The sequence below is a fragment of the Pezoporus flaviventris genome, unplaced genomic scaffold, assembly GCF_033815535.1.
Source record: "Pezoporus flaviventris isolate CSIRO_AGI_PZ_B2104156 unplaced genomic scaffold, CSIRO_AGI_Pfla_v1 ptg000036l, whole genome shotgun sequence".
Taxonomy (NCBI): Eukaryota; Metazoa; Chordata; class Aves; order Psittaciformes; family Psittacidae; genus Pezoporus; species Pezoporus flaviventris.
This window is the reverse complement of record NW_026892584.1, coordinates 38,245,754-38,270,185: the sequence shown is the minus strand read 5'-3', so window position 1 is coordinate 38,270,185 and position 24,432 is coordinate 38,245,754. Positions and strand designations below refer to the sequence as shown.

General features: G+C 40.3%; 2 protein-coding genes across 6 annotated transcripts in view; one reads left to right on the top strand and one right to left on the bottom strand.

Annotated features, from left to right (window-relative positions):
- Positions 1-49: 49 nt before the first annotated feature.
- Positions 50-17,867, bottom strand: CCNK (cyclin K). Of its 3 annotated transcripts, none has more exons than XM_061463990.1 (11): positions 17,389-17,867; positions 15,845-16,111; positions 14,711-14,792; positions 14,004-14,135; positions 13,083-13,203; positions 12,904-12,961; positions 10,870-11,039; positions 9,095-9,369; positions 4,679-4,712; positions 3,522-3,593; positions 50-1,364 (listed from the first exon to the last, which is right to left on the bottom strand). In XM_061463990.1, the coding sequence occupies exons 2-11, from the start codon at positions 16,039-16,041 to the stop codon at positions 742-744; spliced, it is 1,764 nt and encodes a 587-aa protein (XP_061319974.1). In that variant the 5' UTR covers positions 16,042-16,111; positions 17,389-17,867; the 3' UTR covers positions 50-741. The 3 variants fall into 3 exon arrangements, with proteins under 3 accessions (XP_061319974.1, XP_061319975.1, XP_061319976.1); XM_061463991.1 differs by having other exon boundaries at positions 17,645-17,866; XM_061463992.1 differs by having other exon boundaries at positions 13,098-13,203; positions 17,389-17,865.
- Positions 17,868-18,135: 268 nt separating this feature from the next.
- Positions 18,136-24,432, top strand: part of SETD3 (SET domain containing 3, actin N3(tau)-histidine methyltransferase) — a 61,339-nt gene continuing 55,042 nt past the window's right edge. For 2 of the 3 annotated variants that reach the window (XM_061463962.1, XM_061463961.1), the window contains exons 1-2: positions 18,160-18,295; positions 18,992-19,156. The gene's annotated coding sequence lies outside the window, so the exon portion shown is untranslated. Of the gene's footprint in view, positions 18,296-18,991; positions 19,157-24,432 lie in introns of all 3 variants that reach the window. The other variant, XM_061463963.1, reaches the window with a different exon arrangement.

Sequence of the window (24,432 nt, the reverse complement as noted above, 5' to 3'; positions counted from 1 at the left end):
GTACCACAGTTATGAATTCTGAACTAATAGGAAAAACCTGGAAATCCACTAACTTCAGAACCAATTTTATTTGAGTAGATGTGAGCAAGGTAGTCCCATTTATAACCAGAATGTTCATCACAGTAGGCTGTTACATTCAGACTTTCACACTTACAAAATATATATATTATGTACAGGAATTTGCAAATAGGTGTAAACATACAATACTTTAAGATACCAGTACATTCCAAACCAAAAATATCAGCAAGGCCAACACCTCAAAATGATTCCAGTCAGCTAGCACTCAGAATCTTTCTTAAATACAGTAGCTTTTACGCTTGACATTGTGTTGTTTTAATTGCTAAACACTAAGGTTTCTTATAACATATCAAATTTCATGGTATCTGGCTATTTTGATAGGCAAAAATAGGCACTGATTTCTAGAAGGAAATTTTCTTCTTGCTGATACAATTGAGCCAATATGGCTGTTTTTCTAGTACAAAGTAATCCAGTGCTGGAATAACTCAAGACAATTTAAACTTAAGTCAAACGTATAAAGTTAGGATACTGCAAAGCTGATTAAAATCTAGAAGCCTATATAACTCACCATAAACAATACTGCAAACAGATCAGCTAAATTTTCATTTCACCTCCTCATTTCTTCATCTAAATTATACAAATTACCCTCCTCTTCATCTTTACAATGTAGGTTTTGGCTAGCTACTCCTGCCTAGAAACGGATATCGTGCAAATTACCTCATGCTATCTCATCCATGTAGCACGTCCAAGTCCTGCTACAGGTGGCATACCAGGTGGTGGAATTGGAGGTGGTACAGGTGGCTGTCCACCTGGGGGAACAGTAGGTGGGGGGTAACTGGCTGGTGGCATTCCCAGCCCCGGAGGTGGATGAGGTGGTACTGCATGAGTTGGAGGCAGTCTTGGAGGTGGGAAATTAGGGTTGTATGTGGGTGGAGGAGGATATCCTGGAGTAGGAGGTGGAATATTGGGTGGGGGGAAAGAAGTAGGGGGTGGAGGTGGAACTGGTGGTGGAGGGTTGGGAGGATAGACATGAGGATGATACGGTAGATGAGCTGGTGGTCCATAGGCCGGTGGTAAACCTCCGTAAGTTGGTCCTTCTGTTTTCATCATTGACTGAAGACTCTGATAACCCTCCCCTGACATATAGGAATTTGTAGTAGACATCCCTGTAATGTAACTGGTGGGGGGTGGGGGCGGGGGACGATGCGGCAGAGGTGGAGGTTGATGTACTGGGGCAGGATGAGCAGGAGGAGGAATCTGGACCTTTGGCATATCTACCGAGTCCACAGTAGTAGATTGCTCTCCTTCTCCCATTGAAACTGCAGTTGTCAAAGGAGGCTTGCGCTCTGGAAAAGAAAATTTCATTCATTTTTTTGAAGGATAGTGGCAATATCAGCTCCTGAATGCTTTATATTTTATTTCCAGTTAACTTATCAAAGAAGGACTCAATTCTCCAAGTCTTTGAATGCCATATGATACTCAGTCAGACCTTCTTACGCCACCAGAAAATAAGCTGCCTAACAAAGATCCAAGGTCAGCTTTTCCCATTCTAAAACTTAAATGCATCTTCCTTTCTTACTACTATTTTCTTACAATTTAAATATTGTTCTGCAGCCAGCAGAAAGCAGACTGGATGGACAGAATCACAACTAACAGATTCAGAAGTCATGGGACCCAAGAAACCAAAAATCTTTTGATGATGCTTCAATCTTCTTTAGTCCAGAAGAAGGACTCCTTTCTTCCTCTTTTATACCCCAGGAGATGGCCCGGGATTACCCTCTGCACTTCACTTGCCTCTCACATTTGGAAATCATTTGAGAATACAGTCCAAAGTCTCAAGACTTTAACAGTTGGTTCTAAACCTGTTTATAAAATGAAAACTGGAGGGTAAGTAAGAAAGAGCAACAGGTTGCTTGGGACATGAAATCTTATCAGCTTTTTTCCACTGATTCCAGGGAACTCCCTACCAGACAGTTTAGGAAAGTTTATGAACAGGTCAGAAATTTACAGAACTATACTTGGCCATTTCTGGGAAGAACATGCTTTAAGCTGTCTTCTCTTTAAATAAAAATCCAAGTTATTTTTTTTTCCTCTTGATGCAGACACTATAAAGTAAGGAATACCACAATGAGAAGAGTGACCTAATGGCAAGATCTCTCTATGGTCATACAGTCAGTATTAAAATGCCCACCAAAACAAGAGTTTGGGGCATCCTGACATCCACCTTGCTTTGTATATATAAAAATTTAAGACATTCTTCAGTAAGAAAAGTTATTTAGAAACAGATGTAGGGCAGTAATTTCCAGTGACATACAACAACTAAACAGTCAGTGCTAAACAGATTTTGATAAATCCACCTTCTAGAACTTCTGTTCATTTGGTCAGTAAGCATTCTTGATTTTTCCTCAGAGCCCCCCACAACAACCAGTTAGCCTCTAAAGATTCTTAAAATATTTCAATGCTTACACAGTGATTTGCTTGCATAAATTCTAAGAAGAAAATTTTAGATAACATGGGAAAAAAAATTCATTACCTGCCTGCACAGGATTTACCGTATCTAAGCAGTCCCAAGTTTAACAGCAAAATTGTCCCCTGGGACAACTACATAATTAGATCACGCAAGGTGGGTATGCTGGCTGTGGTACCTATGATTTCAATGACTTCTGGTTCCCAAATTATAGCAGGCAGTAATTTCCCCATTTGCTTATTTTCAGAATAATTCTGGATGCAAGACATGCACTCAAGATTTAACAACTGAAGGAATAGTAAACACTGAACTCCTTCATTCTTAATTTGATTTTTAACAAACAGGAAAAATGGTCTTACTATATTTCAGAGCACTTATTCTCTCTTGTAGTTCCCTACTAGAAGCTGTCATCTTAGAGTTACATTATGGACCACGCTTTATAAGATATTTATGTCATATTTAAGGGTCACTGGAAGGACAGCTAATGCATCAAGTCACTGGAAGCACATTTTTATAACAGTACAATTCATTTTGCAAACATAAGTCATGTGCAATGTTAAAGTTCTCTGGCAGATACAAGCCCCCTTTTGGGAGACAGCAATGAAAGCATCCCCCTTACTGTTCAGAAGTTACACACCTGCAGAACTTCTATACTAAGGATGCAACATGGAGGACTTCTGTAGGACAACTGGAAGCTACTTTAGTAACGTAATATGGCATCTGCCATCCTTTTGAGCACGTAAGTCCCTTTTCTGCCTGCTAGTGACAATTATAGTCTTCTAGGCCTTTAACAGTCACAACTCTGTTCTGCCTTTGTCCACCTAGTACAGTCTTGTTTCCATCATAGCTTCTTTGCGTCTGTATGGAAAAGCCTGTGCTACCAAGATCGAATTCCCTCTAGAGCTTACCTACCTTTTACTTGCCAAGCTGATTAATCAGGTCAACAACCCCTGCCCCCTCACTGTGACCATCTTCTGAATGAAAAGCAAGACAATTAACAGCAAGAGCAAATGTATTTAAGAAAATGAAAGCTTACCTGGAGGTGGATGTGCAGGAGGTATTGGTGGATGTGAAGTTTCAATTTTAGGAATTTTAGATGGTGGTGCTTCTAAAAAACATTTGGAAGTTCCTAATTGGGCATTGCTTTGCAATATTTTCCAAATTCTAACTCTGGTCTCACACTAATGATTATCATATTACACTAAGCAAAAGTACAGTGGAAATCCTACATACTAGCTACGTGTAATAAAAGAAAGCTAAAATAAAGACCTTTGTATAAATAAAGTGGCATCAAGCATTACACAGAAGTCTTCTAAAGAACACATGCCTGTAAGTTCAAACTGTGTATTTTTTAACTAGGGACAAGTTGTCCAATAACAGTAGATAAGTGAAGACGAGCATATGTACGTTTTTCTAGCACTAAACTGTACCTTGCAAATAGTTTAAACAAATCTAAGAAAATGTTGAATTACTCTCTGCTAGGGGACATGTGTCTAGAAATAAAACAAAACTGCAATTGCACAGGAGGGAGAAGAGACAGCTCTCTGGAATCTACCTGCAGAGCTGGAGAGGGGGGAACTGCCAGACTTACTTAAGGAAAGGTTACAGAATCACATCATAGCTATCCCGAAATACATTGCTCCAGAAGAGCAAAATGAAGAAAACCCCCCAAACAAAAAGAACTAGATGTGATCACTGCAATGAAGCATTTCTTTATCTAGACTATTTATTAATACGAAATACTTTTCACTGGCAACCATGCCAACAACTAATTACAAATGCCACTGACAACCAACAGACATATCATTAGTGCAGCTATTTAATGACATGGCACCTTCAATTGCTTCAAGGTCCTACCACTTGCTGAAGAACTACTCCAAATGATGCACAGAGTTACACATCGAGAGTTAAGTAGGCTAGCAAGACTTCTACTGAATAGACCGTATTAAGGGGCTGCACTTGCGAAAAAGTTATACTCCACTTTTTCAAGTTTTGCATTTTGGAACACTTTACGTTGCAGTATATATTTAAAGGAACATTTATTGTTACAGTATATATTTAGAGACACATCATTAGAATCAGAATAGTTTCAAACTACCAAGGCTGTAAGCAAACAAACTAAGTGTACATCAGCAAATTACTTACTTTGCTTAAAGCAGTAAAATGCAAGCAATATAGAATATCATCCTTTACCTTGTGTCTTTGTCTCTTCCTTTGGAGATACAGCCTGTTTAAAAAAAAAAAAAAAAAGGAAATAAGACCTTTGCAAATTACAAAGCATTTTAAAATTCTAGTAAGTGAGCAAAACAGGAAACAACTTGCAACCTGCTGAAAAGTATTTGTATGGTTCAGACTAAAACAGAACCAGTTTCCAACTCAGAACCAGTTTCCTCCTCCCTTCCATAAAAGGACGCAGGACAAACCCTTTATTTATTCCTGTCTTTTTATTAGGAGGCTAATAACGTCCAGTCTCTTTAGACAGATGCAACACAAACACTGCAAAAAGTCAAATCACATTGGGAAAGCCCAGCTTAACTGGCAGAATGAATAAGGCTGAAGAAAAAAAAAAAATAAAATAAAAAATGCAGGCATTTTAGATCCAGCATTTTCCCGCTGTTTTCACTGCTGAGTGTTGCATCTCATTTAACTTACTTATCATCCACTGCACATACGTCACGGTCCGGTACACTGCTCACTGAGCTGAAAGCAAGAGACTTGGACTCTGTTCCTGATTCTGCTTTGACCTGTCATTCAACCTTTGCCAAAATCATTTCAGGCCTTTATGCTTTATTTACCAGGACAGGAGGGCAGTGAAAGCATTGCTCAGTGTAAAACATTTTGGAAGCCTTCAGATGGAAAGCACTGTATAAAAGTCAAATACTACGCTAGAAAATAAACTTTATGCACACTGAGCAAAACCCACAAAACCTCCCATCATCCTTCCAATCCCAAGTTTTTGGTTGCTTTTTGTTTTGTTGCAAAAAATCTTTCCAGTTTACTTAGTCCAACTGAGATGGCTAGCAATGGTGTTTGAGAAAAGAAGAAAACCTCACTGAAATTTTAAGTACAATAAGCATAGTTACAAACGTATTTAAAATTAATGATAGAAGAGGACTGTGGTACGTGGTTTCTCTGTCTTTTCAATGAAAGGATTCTTTTTAAGAGACTATTTACCTCCAGTGTCTTTACTTTCACAAATTGTTGCTCAGCCCCCATCACATTACTTTCCACACCAAGAAGGAACATGTATTTCAGGCCAACTTGAACAATGTTCCTTAATTCTGATGGGTGTTCTCAAGATTTTTGCTGTCCAATACAAAGGAACTCAAGGCCTGCTTGTGGCTAACTCATTCTTATATTCATAGTCATTTCAATTTAACTCTGGCCACCCCCTTTCTGGCTGCTCTCTTGCTTTTCAAAGACAATCTTTACCTTCCCATTCCAAACATACGTACTTTTCTTGATGACTCTCACAAACTCATCTATTGCCTTCATTTTGCTGGGTGGCCTTTTCTCAATTTTCTAGCACTAAATTCCTTGCCTGTAAAACTGCATGCAAACATCAGATCTCCCTGCATGTTCAAATAGAAGCAAGTCTTCACTACTTATTGCAATATTCCCCAAAATTACTCATTTGTGAGGTCAGTTAATTATTTCAAGAGGCAAGTAATTCTATTATTGTGCATTTCTTAACATGAAGCAGTGTTCAGAAAATAATGTTGCTGAGGCACACCATTGGAACGGAAGAAGCAACTGGAGCCAAGTATCTCATGTGACAGAAATCCACACATCAGTTTAAATTGCATTTAAGCTAAAGGAAAAAAAAAAAAAAATCAATCAAGAAGCAACAAAACCAAACCATATAAAAACTAAGTCATTTCTCTAATAATGGCAGCTGCCAAAAGAGATGAAGGTTTTTTTGGTCCTTCCACTGCACTGTACTGCTTCAGCCATCATATCCCAGGGTCAACATTATTTATTAGCATGCTGATTGTTATTTAATTAGCTAAATCCATACCTCAGTAGAGCTGTTCTTTCAATGCTGTTTGCATATGCATTGAAATTGCTCCCACTAGCAGTTTCTAGTTTAACCAAACTAAATACCCTATTTACATCTAATGATTTTCACCAGTATGTTTTTAATGAAGACAACTGGACATTAAAGTGCTCCTCACTACTAGAGATGTAAAGGATGTGCATATACTTTAGACATTTGGTATAAGCCTGTAAGTCATGGGCCAATTCCTCAGCTAACTGAAAGTATCATGGCTCAGTAGAAGGTAACCGAGTTATATGAATTCTTGTAAACAGATAACACAGCCTCCAGGAACAAAGTGTATTTATGTTCTGTACAAACCAAAGGAGAAGCCACACAAGCCCTATTTATAGGAGGCAAACATTTTAAGTAAGATTTATGGTACATCTAACTGAAGAACATTTTAGAGGCACCAAGTAAATCTTTCAAGCACTACACATCTTGTTCCCCTAGACTGCTTTCTGAAGAACAAACAATTTCAGACCTTCACATTTGCTTTTCTCAAATTCATGCTGCCTGTGCTGTTCTGCTATGAAAGTGCTACTGAGTCACCCTTTGCTTTATATCTGTTCTGGATGCCTGTGATATACCAGGACTTACACCTTTTTATCTGCACTATTCACTTCCACTGGTACAGGTTTCCCAGAAAAGTTGTGGCTGCCCAATCCCTGGAAGTGTTCTAGGCCAGCCTGGATGGGGGTTTGGGCAACCTGGCCTGTGGCAGGCGGCTGAAAGTACATTTTAAGGTCCCTTCCAACCCAAACCATTCATGACTCAATGATGTTCCAGGCGTTTTTGCTGCGGGGGGAGAGGGAAGAGTGGGTGGGGTTGGGCAGATAAGTTCATTGCCCAACAGATCTAACAACCCATGCAAGCAGAATTATGCCAATGGCAGAAGTATGAAAAGAAATACTAACTATAAAGAGCTCTCCCAATTTTCAAGCTAATTAACAAATTTTATCAGCTTTCTATCATAGAATCATAGAATAGTTAGGGTTGGAAAGGACCTTAAGATCATTTAGTTCCAACCCCCCTGCCGTGGGCAGGGACACCTTCCACTAAACCATATCATCCAAGGCTCTATCCAGCCTGGTCTTGAACACTGCCAGGGATGGAGCATTCACAACTTCCCTGGGCAACCCATTCCAATGCCTCACCATCCTAACAGGAAAGAATTCCTTCCTTATATCCAATCTAAACTTCCCCTGTTTAACCCGTTACCCCTTGTCCTGTCACTACAGTCCCTAATGAAGAGTCCCTCCCCAGCATCCCTATAGGCCCCCTTCAGATACTGGAAGGCTGCTATGAGATCTCCATGCAGCCTTCTCTTCTCCATCCTGAACAGCCCCAACTTCCTCAGTCTTAAACAACTCTGAAGTTCAGTGCAAAGAATTACACATTTCAGTACAGATTTTTCCCTCTAGTAGTAGGATATGTTCTGCAATTACAAGAGACCAAGGTTTTACAGCACTACATTCTCTTTTTTTGGGAGGCTGCTATTAGAAAGATGCTGCACTCTTCCAGTTCTATCTCATTCTATTATTTGTTGCTTCTTCCTGGTTTTTGGGGTGTTTTTTCTGTTCTTGTTTTGTTTTGGTTTTGGTTTTGTTTTTTCCTTGATGTCTGTTCTCTAATTTGGGCATGCATTAATTACAAGTTAGAGAAAAAGGTGCAAAAGCTACACAAAATTTACTTTCTAAATGAACTTGGTCCAAATATTTTACTTCTCAAAAGACTCTTCTGAATAAATACATACAAGAAAATCTGGGTAACACCTTAGCCCCTGTTTTGTTTGGTTGTTTTTTTGTTTCCATTTCTTTGGTTGTGGTTTTTTTTTTTTAATATAATGTACAAGTGAAAAAAAACCCTCCCCAAACAAACAACAAAAAATGCAGATTAAAGATCAAAGCTTCAGCTGAATTTGATTACTGTGGGAAAGCACTCTGAGTACTTGTGATATTAGCCAACTTCTAATTTACCTTCTTATTTTCAATGATGGGGTGACAATACAAAGTGAGACTTCAGCAGTGTATGATACATTTATAGGCTTCTACTGTTACTAAATTATTTTGAAATACTTTAAGAATTTTAAAATTTTGACATGCTTTTAGAAGTCATCATTCTATGTAAGAGAATTGTAACCAAAGACCAGAGTCAAATAACATCTTCATCAGCATTATGCACATCTACATTCAGGTATGGCACAAGAGACCTTCCCTAAATCAAGCCTGCTTAACAGCAGAAACAACAGAACTTGATAGTACAGAACCACAAACAATTAGAATCTTAATAAGTCATGCTGACTTAAAAAGTCTCTCCACTGGTTTTGCCTCATGTGGCATACAAATGCAGTATGCCAAAACTAACATACTTGTCATATAACCAGTGAACAGTTTACCATCTATGCTAACATACCTTGCCATATAACCAACGGAAGTCTACCATACCAAATTAATTACCAGGCTTGTTTTTAAAGCAAATGCAAGTCTGCTGCACGCTGCAGGCTTCAAATCAAATGAATGTCAGATCAGCTTGACAATAAAATGCAAGTTAAAGTTCAAAGTTAAACTTACTGCTGGTCTTTTAATCTGTCTAGGAGGACTTGACTGGGGAGAGGGCTTTTTAGACTGCTGTGCTTGTGTTTGCTGCTGCTGCTGTGCTGACTGTTGCGACTCTTTTTGCTGCTGAGTCTGTGATTGCTCTGAACCCTGAGACTGCTGTAATTGCTGTACCGTAGGTGTCTGGGGTGTAGATTGAAGAGATGGTGGCTGCTGTAACTGGTGAGGCGTATGATGAGGCATTTGCTGTTTTCCTTGTGAGTATAGATCCAGGATCTGATGACAGATGTCTTAAAAAAAATAATCCAAAAATATTATACTCCCATAATGTACAAGTGTACATTTAATATACAATTATAAACTCAGCTTAACTCTTTCAAAACAGCCTATTTTTCAATTTATATTTGCATTTCAGAGTTTCTTCTGCCTGTGCTGAACAACATGTAGATGTAGACGCACACCTTCCAGAAGAAGAACAAAGTGTCTTGGTATTAATATACCACATCATTACTGTGCACTTGGACAGCCAAGTAACTGTGTAACAACAGGGTAGTAATACAGTAAGAAAGTGATGGAAAGAAGATTTATGTTAAAACTTACATGTCTAGTTAGGCCAGTCAAAAGAGTTTTAGAAAACTAAATAAAGGGCTAGTACTAAATTCTTCCAACACATTAGGAGCTCAAGGCTGTAAGAAACACGTAGGACCAGCTGATAACCAGGTGCAAGAGCAGCACTCAAGTTAAAGAAAACCTTTCTAGGAAAGCTAAATGAGTTCATGAGCATTCACTGGTGCAGTAGCAGAAACTGGAGAAATGCCCATTCTACAACCTTCTTTGATGAGGATTCAACAAAGGATCTATCTGAAACTGAAGGAACCCTGAAAAAAAGCCATAATAAAAACACATCAAGTAACCATCTAAGAAATCATCAGAACTGTAGAATATTCACCTAAAAGTTAAGGGCAACATATAGTATTCCACTTAAAAAATTTTTAGAACCCAATGCCAGACTGTGATAAACATAAATTTTTAAAGGCTTCTAAAGCAGTTTATGGAACTAGAAGTATGCTTTGCCTGACATTTATACCAGGTAAGACAGTACGAACTTTAATGAAGACAAATCAGTGACCACATAACCACTATTTAATTAATAAGAGTCAAGAAAGGTCTAGGTTTATTTTATGAACTTCCTGGGGCTCTCTCCCTCAAAAGTACAAGCAGCAGGTAAATGTAAACAATATATGTACACAAATTAAATATTATCAAGATATCTGTATTCATGACAAAGATTCGTAATTCATCCCATCAGAATTCACCCCCGTAATCTCTTCCTCAGTCGTGGTACACCATAAAAAAACAAAACCAAAAAACAACCAAGCGGAATTCAGTTGAAGAGGTCAATCATCAATGAGAAAACACTGGAAATCAGGCTCCAGTAGTTCTAGTGTTCACCAGACTGCTTATTTTAAATGGGGAAAAGGGAATAATTAAAAAAATAGAAAACATACACCATGACAATTTTGCAGCTAATTAGTTGTGTTATAAACTAAACAAATCATAAAGGAAATACTGACCAAAATACTTGTCATAATAACCAAGTGTGCCTCCAGACTAAGTCAGTCTAATCAGTTTTATTTAAACCCTGGTTAAGGCATAGCATATGTGACCCGAGTTATATAGTCTACACAATTATTTTGACTAAATAGATAGAAAGCAGTTTGCATTTACTTATGGGCTAGATCACAGTTAAAGGAAATATTCCTCCATCTGTTGCAAATGTTTTTTCATACCTTCCAGAACATCAACAGGAACATCTTGGACAAATTGCTCCCACCATCGTCTGTACATTGGTTTTGATGTCCATTCCTGTATTTCAAACTTACACAAACGGCCTGCTAAGTACATAACTGCAACAGCTATGATCTCAGGTTCCCACTGCAGTGACAGTGTAGTGCAGAGACTGGAATAAAAATAAATAAAAATATGTAATAGTAGTAATAAATGACCCCCACAACCATGAAGATCTCTGTTGCAGTACAACACTTCAATGTACAACAGCTATAATTAACATGGTATAAAATCCCACAACACTTTAACATCTGAGGCAATTAAAATTAAGATCCTTGTTAAACTGAAGAGTTTATGTAACTGTTTCTGCACTACTGCTATAATGAAACAAGGTAATTTTACGCAGGTAATTCAGGTGACATACGTCTATACAAGCAAAGCACCACTTAGGAACATCAAGTTTAGAGTTGAAAAGTAGAAAAGATAAAACTATATGAGTGTGGAAGAAGAAGAAAAGACAGCATTACATTCCAAGTAGGGGCAGCTACTTTCCACTGATTCTCACCTGTAATGTTAACTAAATACAGTGTTCATGTTTCATGCTACAAAAGTGTGCTGTCACTGCATTACACTGGTTAGAGAATGATAGGCACATTTGGATTTTGGAGTTTCCCAATGTTTTGCTATAAAATGTAAACAAATACTACCCATTCCCCTCTCCCCTGAACAGCCAACATGAACTTGTAAAGCACAATGCAAGTTTTAGATCAAGCTGTAAAAACTGTAAAAGGTTCTCTCTTGAATAGCTTCTGATGAACCTAATGCTGAGACAACTGGTATTATTGACATTAATTAAGTTCCTGTCATAATCAAAGTTACTGTTTCCCAATATTAATTTTAAATTATAAGATCAGGTTTTCTCTTTTTTGTCTTCCTTTAATTTTTCCTCCACAGACTCTGTAACAATCTGCTTAAAGACTCTTAGCTCCAGCTAGCTAGCTAAGTCTTTATTACATCCTTAAAGTTCTCACTGACAGACTCAGCAGTGACAGTCAAACCATACTTTTTGTTCTTCCTGTAAGATCAACACCTGAAAGACTGAGAGCAGCTGAAGTGAACATCTCTTGACATCCAAATACATTAAACAACCTTTGGCTCAAATTTAGAGATTTTAGGTGGTATCTACAGAAAGTGGACCACACTGGGGTACCACAAATTAGGCATCTAAATAAAAAATGCATATTTTTTATGGTGTTCTATTGCTGTAGATATAACTGAAAGCAGTCTATTTAGCATTTCTGGATAATCAGGCCATTTACACTTTTTTTCAGGTTTTGTACAGAAATTAAAAATTACATTTAGACATCCTTGCTGAATTAACTTGCCCAGCTCCGCAGAATCCTCTTCAACAAGGCTATAGTGTATTGGGTTGTTTTGTGGAAGTTTTTGGTTTGGATTTGGCTTTTTTGGGGTGGGCATTTTTTTTTCAGTGCCACACTACACATGAGAAGTGCTTCTGCACACACTCCTATTAAGTGATGTGATCCTTGTATTGCACCTCCAATATTCAAGAAATTGTAAATTTAGCACTAAAACCTGTATTCCTCCCTGAATTTAATGGCTTGTTTATTTCTACCAAAGCACTGCTTAAAAAAAAAAAAATTGACCAACACAATGGAATTGGGAAGTGGAAGCTTCTCCCAGGAAGTGACATGTTTTTCAGACTGGGGAAAAAGTCAGCTTCTATCCTGGAGTTCTATAATTTTGTTTGGCTCTTTCAAACAGGAGCTTTTTTTAATGCAGCACTAAATCATTACCTCAAAACTGCAAAGGTCTTAATGGTCTACTTCTATACTTATCCTAGATTCCCCGCTCAATGGAACTACCATGGTAATGATGGAAGAAATGCTGATGAACCTGATCATGAAAACATGTAACAAGCAGAAAAGAAAAATGCCAAAGAAATATCTAATCAGAGACTAAAGTAAGCAACAGAAAGTGTTTCACTTTCAAAAGGTTTTGTAGGAGTGTCTTACCTGTCATTAACAAATGTCCATGCCATTTGAACCAGTTTTTGAATTTTATTTTTGTCTCCTGAAAAACAATCACGAAAGTTACAAGAAATAAAATTAGGAAGGACAAACAGTATGGAATATTCTTGCACTGTTATTGTAAATTAAGTTCTGAAAACTAACAACAGGTATTACTTGCTCACCCTGTAATATTTTACCTTTGAGTTGTTTGGCATACTTGAGAAGAAACTGGTATGGATGTTCCACTTGCAAATCAAACTTTATTGTTTGTAGTAAGATTCTTTCAAGGACCATCACTTCTTCCTAGAGAATATTACAGGATAACCACAATATGTGAGTAAAAGAAGGAATAATAAAGTACCAGCACAAATACTTTATGCTGGCATAAAGCACGACTACACACACCTCCAGGCAAATATGCTCGTCTGCATTTGCTTGATTAGGATTTGCCTCCGAGAGGAACAGAAATTTCTCCAACTTCAAACATTATTGTAAACTCAGATACTTTTCCTTCACATTAATTGGAGTCAGAAGAGGGGATATGGTATTTAAGATTGGTTTCCTCCATGGAGGAAAGAACCAAACCAGACACAGCATGAAAATGCCAAATAAACAAAACTACAACAAAATGGTAAGCTGTCACAACATCCCTCTTCTGAGTTTCAGATCCTTCTGCTATTTATAATAAGCAAATTTTGAGAGAAACATAGTTTTGCTAAGTCAAATACTGTAAACAGGAAACTTCAATACTTTTGAGATTTAGTTCTTTGACTTTTGATTTGCTATTGCTTCCTAAAATGATACTAAGACTGTCAAATACGGTTTACATCTTGATAACACTTCTAGCCCTAACCAGAATTACTCAAATTTACTTTAATTTGCAAAATAACATCAGAATTGACATGAAATCAAATGTAAACTTTTTATACAATTATCCCAGTAGGTTCCAAAGCCTATCTATCACATTACCCAAAAGAGCCATAAATGCACGCTGAATGTATAGTTAAAATTAGAACAATGGAAAATCGGCCAGTTCTCTTAGGAATGTTTGCCACTTTGCTTGAGCAACAGGATGAAATCAATTTCAACATGAATGTTTTTACCTTTGGGTCATCTCCAAACTGCCCAAACTGTACATCATTAAGCAAGCTACGAGCTGTTTTAATTATGTCTTTACATTTCTTAGGTGTTTCTTCAACTTTTCCTGCTAGGAAGAGACAGCAGGCTCCTGTCACCTAAAAAAAACAGAGTGCTTTCAAAAAGTTGTCTGCATGTACATATGCAATACAGTCTAACGCTGTAAAAAAAGCACTCTCAATTTCCATTAACAGTTCTATGAAAGTTCGCAAGGACTTAGAGAGCATATTAATTTCTAATTTTATTATGATGTTAATTTAAACCTTTACTTTCTCCAAGAAAAAACTATAGAATTTGGAGGACTGTCTGTCTTATACAACTTTATTTCAAGGTCAGGCATCCAAAACAGAATTTGACCTGGACTATCAAGGAGTCTTAAGATGCTATTGCACTTCTTTTTTTTCTTTTAGCCAATACAGGAGCACCAGCACTATAGCTGTTACTTCTAAAGAACAGCATCTTCAGACATAACTGCTGTGTGTTTCTAAGCCTGAATAGAAATGTACAAACAAACAAGAACTGCGTATTTTAAGCTGTTATGATTAAAAGATAAAACGCTTAGTTTTCATCGAGAGTGGTGGCCAGCACTAGTACCCAAGTGACTTAGCACCACTTCAATAGTGCATGCCCAGTGCAATCACTGTACAAGGTCATCAATACTGTAAATACTTACATATCTTGGGAATTGTTTGAAGGAATGAAACATATAAAACCGATGGAAATAAATTATTCCGGTTGCTAGAGTATCATAATGTCTGTGGTGCAGTATAAGGACTTTCAAACATAAAACAAATTTAAAACCAAACATGCACAGAGGAAAATATATATTCGGCTTTATCAAGTACCACAAGTTCAGCGACCAGCTAGAAAACAACACAAGTAAAACAGAAGCTTTAGGGGAAAAATGTCACAAGCCCCCTTATGGTTCTGTAAATATTATGATTCAGCCCAGAAGCATTTACTGGAAGTGTGCAAAGTCAAAATCACATTTATAAGAAGATCCACGCAAGGTCATCCTGATGTTAAATCACACCTGCTTCAGAGAAGATCAAAACCCAAATAAGTACATAAAAGAACAGAAAAATTATCATTTCACATTAAAATGCTGGTGTGGAGAAAGGTTACTAACTATTCACACTTACAAAGGGAAAGAAATTCTGAACATACTCCCTACTCTTTAATAAGAGTAAAATTTCTTCACCAGGTTTTATTAAACAAAGAACTGAGGGGATTAAAAGAAGCATAGGAGTGTAATAGGAAGCAAGAACTTTAAGTGCCAGTCTATGAGAGAATGGAATTTACTAATATACACAAAGTTGTAAATCCCATTCTAAACAGCAATAACAAAAAAAAAAACACAAAACCAAAACCAAACAAAAAGCAACAAACATAAAACCCAGCAAGAGTGGGGAGGTAGATGTTATAAGCCTCAGAGGCAAAATACTGAATTGCAATATCCAACACAAGAAATTGAATGCTAAATGCAAGATTTGACAAGTTACATAGATTCATGTACTAAAAGACTTGAGTTTCACAGCTGCCAAAAGTCATCCTTAATTGACAATTCTGTATCACCTTACTTCTCTGTTGCCAAAATGTTTCAGCTGAAATATTGTTTATCCAATGAATAAAAAATGATAAAAAATGTGCAGGAACACGTTACCTCAAAAGTAAACTCAAGGAGATTTTTGGTTAATGATTAAGAAATATCTGAACAGCTAACTGAGCACATGACATTTCCTGTAGATTCATTCAGAAAGTCCCCATTCATAAAGACATTTCACAGTAACATGAGTTTAAAGGATACAGCCCTAAACGTGTTCCCACATCGAATATGAATCTGGCCCCTTCCCTGCGGTATCGGGCCTCAGTAGCTGGATCAAGCCCTTCTAGCTGTGACGGTGTATGTGCCAAATCTTTCTTATCCCAGTACCAACATGGCTTTGTATGGTCCAGGTTTGCCAAGTTTACAGAAGGGCTGGAATTTTCCTTATTCTCCTTCATTTATTAAAACAGAATTGTTCTTGCTTTTTAAGTTTTCAAAAAGGAAGTCTTCAGGTAGTCGCTTCAGAACCTTTAAGACAAAAGGAACTCTTAGAAAAAGGATTCCCCCCCAACCTCCGTCTGCTCAAAGATGAGTAAAGAGAAAGGTGTGTTTAGCCTTGCCCATTAGAAGGGACATTTTCTACACTCAAAGGCAAACAATATTTAACCTTGCCCTTATCCTCCCCATAGTAACACAAAGTCACCTCAAAGAAACAGACACAGGTAATCTTTGTTATTACCTGTTTAATAAAGAAACTTCAAGAATGCATTAACAGCTCTACCAGTTAGTTCTCAGTAGAACAACTTTCTCCTATTTTGTCCATAAAATAAGGAAAACCAAGTCAGTGATGGCAGCAGCAAGATTTTAAAAGTTGGGAGGGATATCAACTCACTATTCATAACTTTACCAACACTTTCTGTATGTATATTCAATGTATGTACATCACCAAGCTCTACAGGCAACTTTCTGGTATGTATGACTGATGTTCAGTCATGCCTCAATTTACACACAGAATGGAGACTGTCTCACTGCCGTTATTTCTTTCATGCATAAGACTATTCTCAGAGTAATTCAATAAATTACAAATACTATGCTCAAATTACTCCAGTCACCTGCAAAGGTTCGCTTAATAAATAACGATTACGATGCAACAGATTAAGCAAAACTGTCAGAGGAAGACCCAAACTTAAAACTCTTAATTTTAAACTGTTATAATTTTCCAGATGTTTCCCTTCTGAAAACGGAAGAAAGCTTACATGAACTGCCAGAAAAACGATGCCTGTGATCGGCATCTCAATCAACTTCACGAAGTTTCTGTTTTCCAGAAAAAAAGGAAACCGTCTTTGTTTCACGTTGGTTTTGGAAGAACCTTCACAACTGATGGTCCCAGTCACAGACCAATCCAACCTTTACCACAAATAAGCAAATGGCTACTTAAAAGTATTTCAAGAAGCAACAAAAGAGCACCCTGCCACGACCACACGTTCTTACCGTCTTTACCAAGAAAGCGTTACTTTTTATAGCAGTTACGGTTCTTCTTCCTTACAAGCTATTTTGCTTCCCAAGCTCTGAACAGTTTAAAATCCAGTTAGTACTAAAATCGCCGGAAGCAACAACAGCTGCTACTATATGCAGCGAAAGTACTTTTGAATGCAAAACTAGAATAATCGAAAACATCCTAAAGGAACTAGCTCAAGCACCCCAAACCATAACGACCGAAAAGAGCGAGGGAAGTCCTGCTTCTGCCTTTCCACGCACCCAACAGACGATCTCAGTAGCCTAGTCCTAGGCTTTTTCCATCCTACCTTACACGAACCAGCCGCCTGAGAGCCCAGCCCCGTCCCCTAGAGTTCCAAACCGGCGGGGTGTGCTCAGCGCCTCCCAGAGCCTGCCCGCCTGCCGCCGAAGTTGTCGGTGCCCGGGGAGGCGCTCGCTCGCTCCCGCCCCAGCCTCTCGGCTTCCTTCACCTCTTCCTCAGGCCCCGGCTCCCGCCAGTGGGCGGCCAAGGAAGAGTAGGGAGGCCCCAGCCGCCGCGGCCCCACACGTGCGAGGCGTACTCACAAGCCAGGCGCGGGGGAGGAGACCCCACCGGAGCGTGGAGCGTCTAACGACAGCGCAACCTCCGCGCCCTGCGCGCCGCCATCTTGGGAACCAGGCCAGGCCGCTCTCAACGTCATCACGTCGGCGTCACATAGCGCGCGAGGATGGAGCCCGTGCTGCCTAATGGCCAATGAGAAGCGGCAACTCCTACACCCCAGCCAATCCCGTCTCCTTCAGCAGCGGCTAAGGGCAAGAAGCAGGAAGGTGACGTGCCCACATAGCCTTAAAGAAGGCCAATCAGAAAGCCGGCGGGTTAAAGATTGCAAGCTGTAGAAGCCAATAGGAACCTGAAGGCAGGGGCTAAGCCCCAGCCAATAGGGGGGGGGGGGGGGGGGCACCATGCCCTTTTTTTAAGACCGGTAGCGAAGGCGAACGGGTGGTCGCTGAGGATTGGCAGCCGTGGGCCTCGAGGGGGGCGGGGCCTTCCGGATGGACGTGGCTCTGCCAATTGTGGCCGCTGGGCGAGGGAAGGGGTGGGGCTGGGCCGAGAGTGCGGGGCTGGGGCGAGCTCGGCCGCCGACTCCCCACCCGCGGGCACCGGTGTCCGGCGCGAGGGGCTCGGCCTTTGCACCGCTCGCAGCAGGCGAGGCAGGAGCCGCCGCCGTGCGGGAGGTAAGGCGGGGCCGTGTCCGAGGCTCCCAGCCTTGGCTGAGCCGGTCGCTTCCCGTCCAGGGCCCCCCGCTCCCATCCCGGCGGGACCCGAGCCCTTCCCCGCAGCCTTCCCGAGGGGCCTCGGGACGGTTAGCTCCGTGGTCTCCCTTCGCATGGGAGGCACCGCTCTTTCAGGACACCCCTTTTCCCTGCGGCCCCGGGACACGTTCTGTGGGCCCAGGCCTCGTCGCTCTCCTCCTTCGCCCTGCAGCCCCGGCCTCCTCCTTCCTCCGTCGCCTGGCGAGCCGGGCGGCAGCTGCCCCACACGCTGGGCGCCCACGCGCCACGCCCCTTGTCGTGCGGGGCCGCTCCCGCCCCTTCCCCTGGGGAGCGGCCGCCTCCGTGTCGGGGGAACGGGGTCGGTTCCCCCCTGCCGCTTCGCTGCCTCAGCGGCGGCTGGCGAGCGCTCCCAGCCCGCCGCCGGCCCGCTCGGCCGTGGGTGGATCGGACTTGTTTCAACCCGGTCTGCGCGGATTGGAAGCGAGCGAGGCGGTGACATTCGCGTGTTCACGCTCGTTTCCCTTGTCCCACCACCCCCACCTCGCCCTCCCGAGAGGCTGATCAGAAACAAGTGGCTTAAAACTGCTTTCCCCGTGATGCAATTCCTTTTTTTTATATGTGACACATCTTGAATACTCCCTACTCCTACTCCTTCAGCTTTCCAGGGAGCCTCCCGTACTTCCAGCGCTAAGGAGTATTTCTGCTGGTACGTGGCTCCTCGGAGTCTTCCCCTGGCAGGAAAAGAATGTTCTGGTTTCTTTCCCTTCCTCACCCCGTCTGCAACCTGCTTTAGTAAAGGGGTTAAACATTTGGAGGAAAAAGGTGGGTTTTGAAATTAGAATAAGTAATGTAAACTGTTTATGTACAGGGGTGTTACTCCTGAAACAGGAGTGTCAGCCACCCCCTGTTACTACAGCAGCTGCTGAGGTGGATCTTCTGAACCTTTTCTTGTTACCCAGCAGCATTTGCTTAGAATTGCTTAAGCTGAGGCTGTGCTTTGCATTTGTGTCTAATTTTTAGCAGCCTCTTATATTTTCAGCTGAAGCAGCATTTGTGTTTCTACCCAAAGGCAGTATTTAGCCACCAGGACAAGCTCAGTTATTCCTTTCGGAAGTTGTCTCTCACAGCTTAGTTCAAAGCTCCTCTTCTTCCAAGCTTGGTATCTGCTCTTTTGGGTGGACTTGTCCTTGGAACTTAATTATGAGATAAAGTTGAAGGCGAATTGACTTTGTCCCTTTAAGAGCATGTTATGTAAACCTGTCTCTTTAGGTGACAGCTTTGTTCTGTGAAAATTGCTGCTAATGTCTCAGAAGTGTTTTCTGCTTTAGGTTGTTGTAAGCTTGTAACTATAAAAGGGAATAGAGCATTTTGTCGGTGAGTAAACAGCTGTAGCATTCTGTATGTCCAGAAACTGGCTCCTGGTGTAAGATAGTAAACCAGTGTACAAGTTGTTGGAAGGAATGGCGTGATGGGCACAACCGAGGGAGTATTTCCTGGTAATTCTGCTCAGTTAAGTAGTTTAAGGTAGTAGGGGTTCAAGCATGCCAGCTTGCGCTTCAGTAGAGCTCTCAGTTACATTTAGCAAGCTGGACTGAAGTACATGTTGAAGTACAGTTGAAGATACATCCTTGGCATGGTGTACCTAGAAATAATTTGGGGTGTTTGGGGAAGAAATGAAATAATTTATGATCTCTTTGTTACTCTTCCCAGAGGTGTCCTGATCTGTAGCTGAAGCCAGAGGAGTCTAGAAATAGGCTTCTAATTTTGAGTGTGGTACATGTTTTTAAAATAAGCTGTATTATGCCTCTCTGTATGGAAGAGTGTACATCTTGACAATGTTTTTATTGTAATAAATAGAATGTACTTAGATACATCTGCTGTATCAGAAGTATTGCATACTTTCTCATAGTGGTGCTGATTATCCAGTTGATATATTGAGCAGTTTCAGCAAATGAGTGTTCTAGTGGCTGTTCTTTGAAAGACAGAGGTAGTTTAAGGGTACTGGAGATCTCATGAGTTCTCAGTCTTTACTACCAGGATGTCATAGTGTTTAGGGCTTGTTGAAGGACACATCATGATAGCAGTGGCTTAAGCACTGAGTGTTTTTGGAGGCCTGGTCTGTTTGTGCTGATGACTGAAGTCGGAGTGACTTGCTTCATTCTCAGTTAGGAGTTATATTTCATGAAGTGAGATTAACATTTTCTAAATTAAGAACATATTTAGAAACATGCAGATAAAACCAGTACATTAGGTTTTCTAATTAATTCAGCTTGAATTTGAGGGGAAAAGTCTGTGGGAGTCTTCAGGAGGAGCTAAACCTAAGCAATGAAATGACAAAAGTTGGCAAAAGTACTAAAGTTTAACAGCTGCTTTTCTGTGAAGAGTAAGTATTTTTTTTTTTCTTTTGTGGTCAAACAGTTGTCTGAGAAGCTGGTTCAAGAGAGATGCAAAGAAGTTACAAGGATTAAGAAAGTGTTTTGAGTTGTTTCCTGGGGAGGCAGTTAGTAAATTATCTTGCCTGAAATATCAGTGAGGTGTTTGTAGTAAGAAGCACTCCTTCTGCCTAAGAAAGCTTTAATGGAAAGTGAAGGAGCATGGGGACAATCCTATAGTTACTAATAAAATAGCTTAGAGTTAGCAAGCTGATAAAAGTGATAGTAATTATGAAATATGTACTTTGTGATGTTGTTGTGGATGTAGCCATTTTTCTTTGCCCTTCAACATTTTCTGTTGCCTTCAAATTAATAATTTCTTACCAGAAGTTTATATTTAATTTGTGAGGCAGTCTTGTATTTAGTATCTAACTAGGTTCAACTGCGGGTGGCGTGGGGGAGAAGAATGTCAAACTGACAGTACTTGTTTTTTTAGTAATTGGGAGCATCCCAAGACAGAATATTGTCAAGATGTGTTCTCTTTGATTCTAAATATAACATTAAATGACTTTTGAAATTTGCTTCCCAACACTTGGCTAAATTTGTTGGAGTTGTTTTTTTTTTTCCTAAGTGCATCAAATAAACATTTAGCTGATTTTAGTGACTTATTTTGATATTATTCTGCAGAGTGGCATCTTCCCAATATCACAGGAATGTTTATATACCATCATTCTTTCCTTAACCTGAAACCAGGATGGGATTAATGAAGTTTGTTCTTTGCAGGGTAGGCGCATACAGTGTATGCAGCACTGGTTCAATCTTCTCTCTTTTCCAGATTCTTTAGGCTTGCATTAATGTTGACAAACCTGTGATGGCGCAGCTTTTTCTTTTTTTTTTTTCCTTTTTTTTCTTTTTTTTTAGTATAGGGCATAGGGGATAATTAATTCTGGCCATCCTTTGCCAGCTAACTTACTAGAGATGCTTCAGCTTCCTAGAGATGGTTTTATATGTCTAATAATGTTCTAACCAAGACTACCAAGTGTAAAATACAAGAAAGGAACTCTCTAATCTAAATAAAGTACAGTGGGAGTTCTACATCATTCCATAAAGGTGCCCCATTAGTGTTCTCTGGCCTTGGTCTTGTGTATTTGGAGCTAGACTTTGAAGAGGCTTGTGTTTGTACAAATTAGAAGTCAAGTTCAGTGCCCAAGAGTGTTTTAACATTGCTTTGCATTCTTGCTCTTGCCCTTCTTCTGCTGTAACCTTCTTTGCTCTCTTTTTCTGTTTTTAGCTGCTCTGACCTACATTGGTCCTTGCCTGCATCTCTTGTACCAAATGACTATTCCAGTTGCTCCATCTATCCCTGTCTGTCCTTTACCGCTTCCCATACTGTTCAGCAATCTGCTAATGCTTTTTCTTCCTTTGAAGTAAGGAAGAATTAGAAACAAAGTCTTGCATTTCAGTCTGGGATCTGCTACCAGGCTAGAGCAGCAGATCTGTTAGCTGCAGGGAAGATTCCACCTGTCTTTCTAGCCTGGGCTTAAACATGCAAAGATGTGAATGACTGTGCTTGAGATCAGTTTTGTCTCCAGTGAGTGCATGCAAACAGGTGCTTACATGCTCTGGAGCTGGACACAGCTAAGTAATGCATAAGGCATGCTTCTGAGACTGTAGCTGCTAATATCCTATTATGAATCAAAATACAATGTAACCTCTTAATTTGAGAGGTTTCTTTTACTTTACAGGATTATTTTGATCCCAAAGTTAAAGGCTGTTAAGTTACGTATTTGGGGATGACAGGCTAGTATTTACTTCCTGTTTTGTTTTATTCTTTGATGTCTTCCCAGTATCTCTGATGGAATTAGCTGACCTATCCTGGAAGTGCCTGAAAAGCAGTGCTTGGCTTGTTTTTCAGCCAGTGTAGGTCAAAATTGTCCTTGTGGTTGAAAATGAGCTGTAAACTGTATCAATTCTCATAAGTTGTTTTTCAGTCATTTCTGTTAAGAGTGTAAGCAGGCTGCGCTGAAAGGAGGTGAGTCCGTCTCCGGGGCTCTTGTTTTAGCAGTCTGATTCTAGCTTTTTGCATATGGATCAATTGTCTTCAGTGCTTTACAGCACTAATGCCCAAAGCTTTCATGCAGTATTGTTTTAGTGGAGTAGGAAGAGGATGTGACATACGGGTTTCCACTTCCATGGAACCTGTGTTGATTGATCAGTACCTCCCCTGTGCTGGGTCTTGCTCAGTGCTTCCATTCTAATGATAATTTAAGGGAATATGAATTACTTTATGGGGGGGAAACGGTTGCAACCAAGCGTGAGGCACAGGCTGTTTCCAGCCCCTTCTAGGCCTTCTGAGGACTTGGATTAATTGTCCACTCTTGGAGCCGTTTGGTTATTTTTACTTGACAACAAAGTTTATAGTTGTAGCCACATAAGAACTTCAGGTACTGAGAAAAGATGCTTTTGGGTTTAAGAGCTCTTGTATGGAAACATTTGACAAGGACTTCTGAAAGATCTAGTTTTGCAGATTTTGCTTCTAGGTAGTTGAGGTGAACAGTATCATAGCATCTGCAATTACATGAGTTGTGAATCTGTATGTATACTCTGTCCCGTTGTCCAAGTCACCAATGAGGATGGTAAATAGTGTTGGTCCCAGTATTAATCCCTGTGGTACACCACTGTGACCAGCTGCACCTTGTGCAATTCTTGGACCAGACAGTGCATCCAGTTTTCAGTCCACTTCACTTTAGTTGATGCTTCATCAGTTTGTCTATGAGGAATTGATGGTAGAAACTGCCAAAAGCCTTACTAATGTAGAGATAGATGAGCAGAATCCACTACTCTTCTGTCAAGGTTTTGAGGTCAGTCAGGCATGACTTCCTCTACATCAGTCCATGCTGACTGTCCCCAGTCACCTTTTATGTTTGAGAGTGGCTTCCCAGTTTACTTGCTTCAACAGGTTCCCTCCACTCAGCACTGGTGAAGCCATACTTGGAGTACCGTGTCCAGTTCTTTCAACTTGAGATTCTGTGAGAGTAAGTTTGTTTAAATGCTTCTTCTCCTGCTCTTCTTTCACTGAGGATAAGTCTTCTTTATACCAGATCTCAGGGCCTGGGATTCCTGAAGGCAGGTCTTGTCAGAGAAGAAGGTATAGAGTACCAAAGTCTTGTTTTTTTTCCTGTGTCCTTTGTCACCAGGTCCCTTGCCTTCATTCAGCAGCAGGCTCACAGCTGGCCTAGTCTTAGCTTCCTTTAGCTCCTGATGTACTTGTAGAAGCCATTCTTACTGTCTGTTTTTGCACTTCATGTCCCATGTCAGTTTCAGCTCCGAATGGGCTTTGGCTTTCTTGACCACATCCCTGCATACTCAGTTTCTTGCTTCCTCCTGGCTCACCTGACCCTGCCTCTACTTCTGTTTGAGTTTTGTCAGGAGCATCTTTGCTCATTCATGCAGACCCCCTGCCACCTTTGCTTAACATAGGGAAGCACATAGGGATGAGATATTCCTGAGCTTGAAAGAAGTCATTATTAAAGGTCTTACCTCTTTATGGTTCTTAAAAATAATGGAGTACTAGCAGAATAGCTTTCTTTCCATCGTTCGGTTTTCGCTGCATATGCTAAGGGGTGAAAGTAGTAGGCCACTAGAACATATTTTGTGAAACTAAGAACAGAGAGATGCTTGAGATGGCAAATACAGAGTTACTATGTCGCATCAGTCTCTGCTTCC

Coding starts and splice junctions, on each gene's coding strand:
- CCNK (XM_061463990.1), bottom strand. CDS start 16,041: ATGAAGGAGAATAAGGAAAATTCCAGCCCTTCTGTAAACTTGGCAAAC. Junction 13,204..14,003: donor AGTTTGGAGATGACCCAAAG/GTAAAAACATTC, acceptor AATATTCTCTAG/GAAGAAGTGATGGTCCTTGA. Junction 3,594..4,678: donor GGAAGAGACAAAGACACAAG/GTAAAGGATGAT, acceptor AATGTTTTTTAG/AAGCACCACCATCTAAAATT.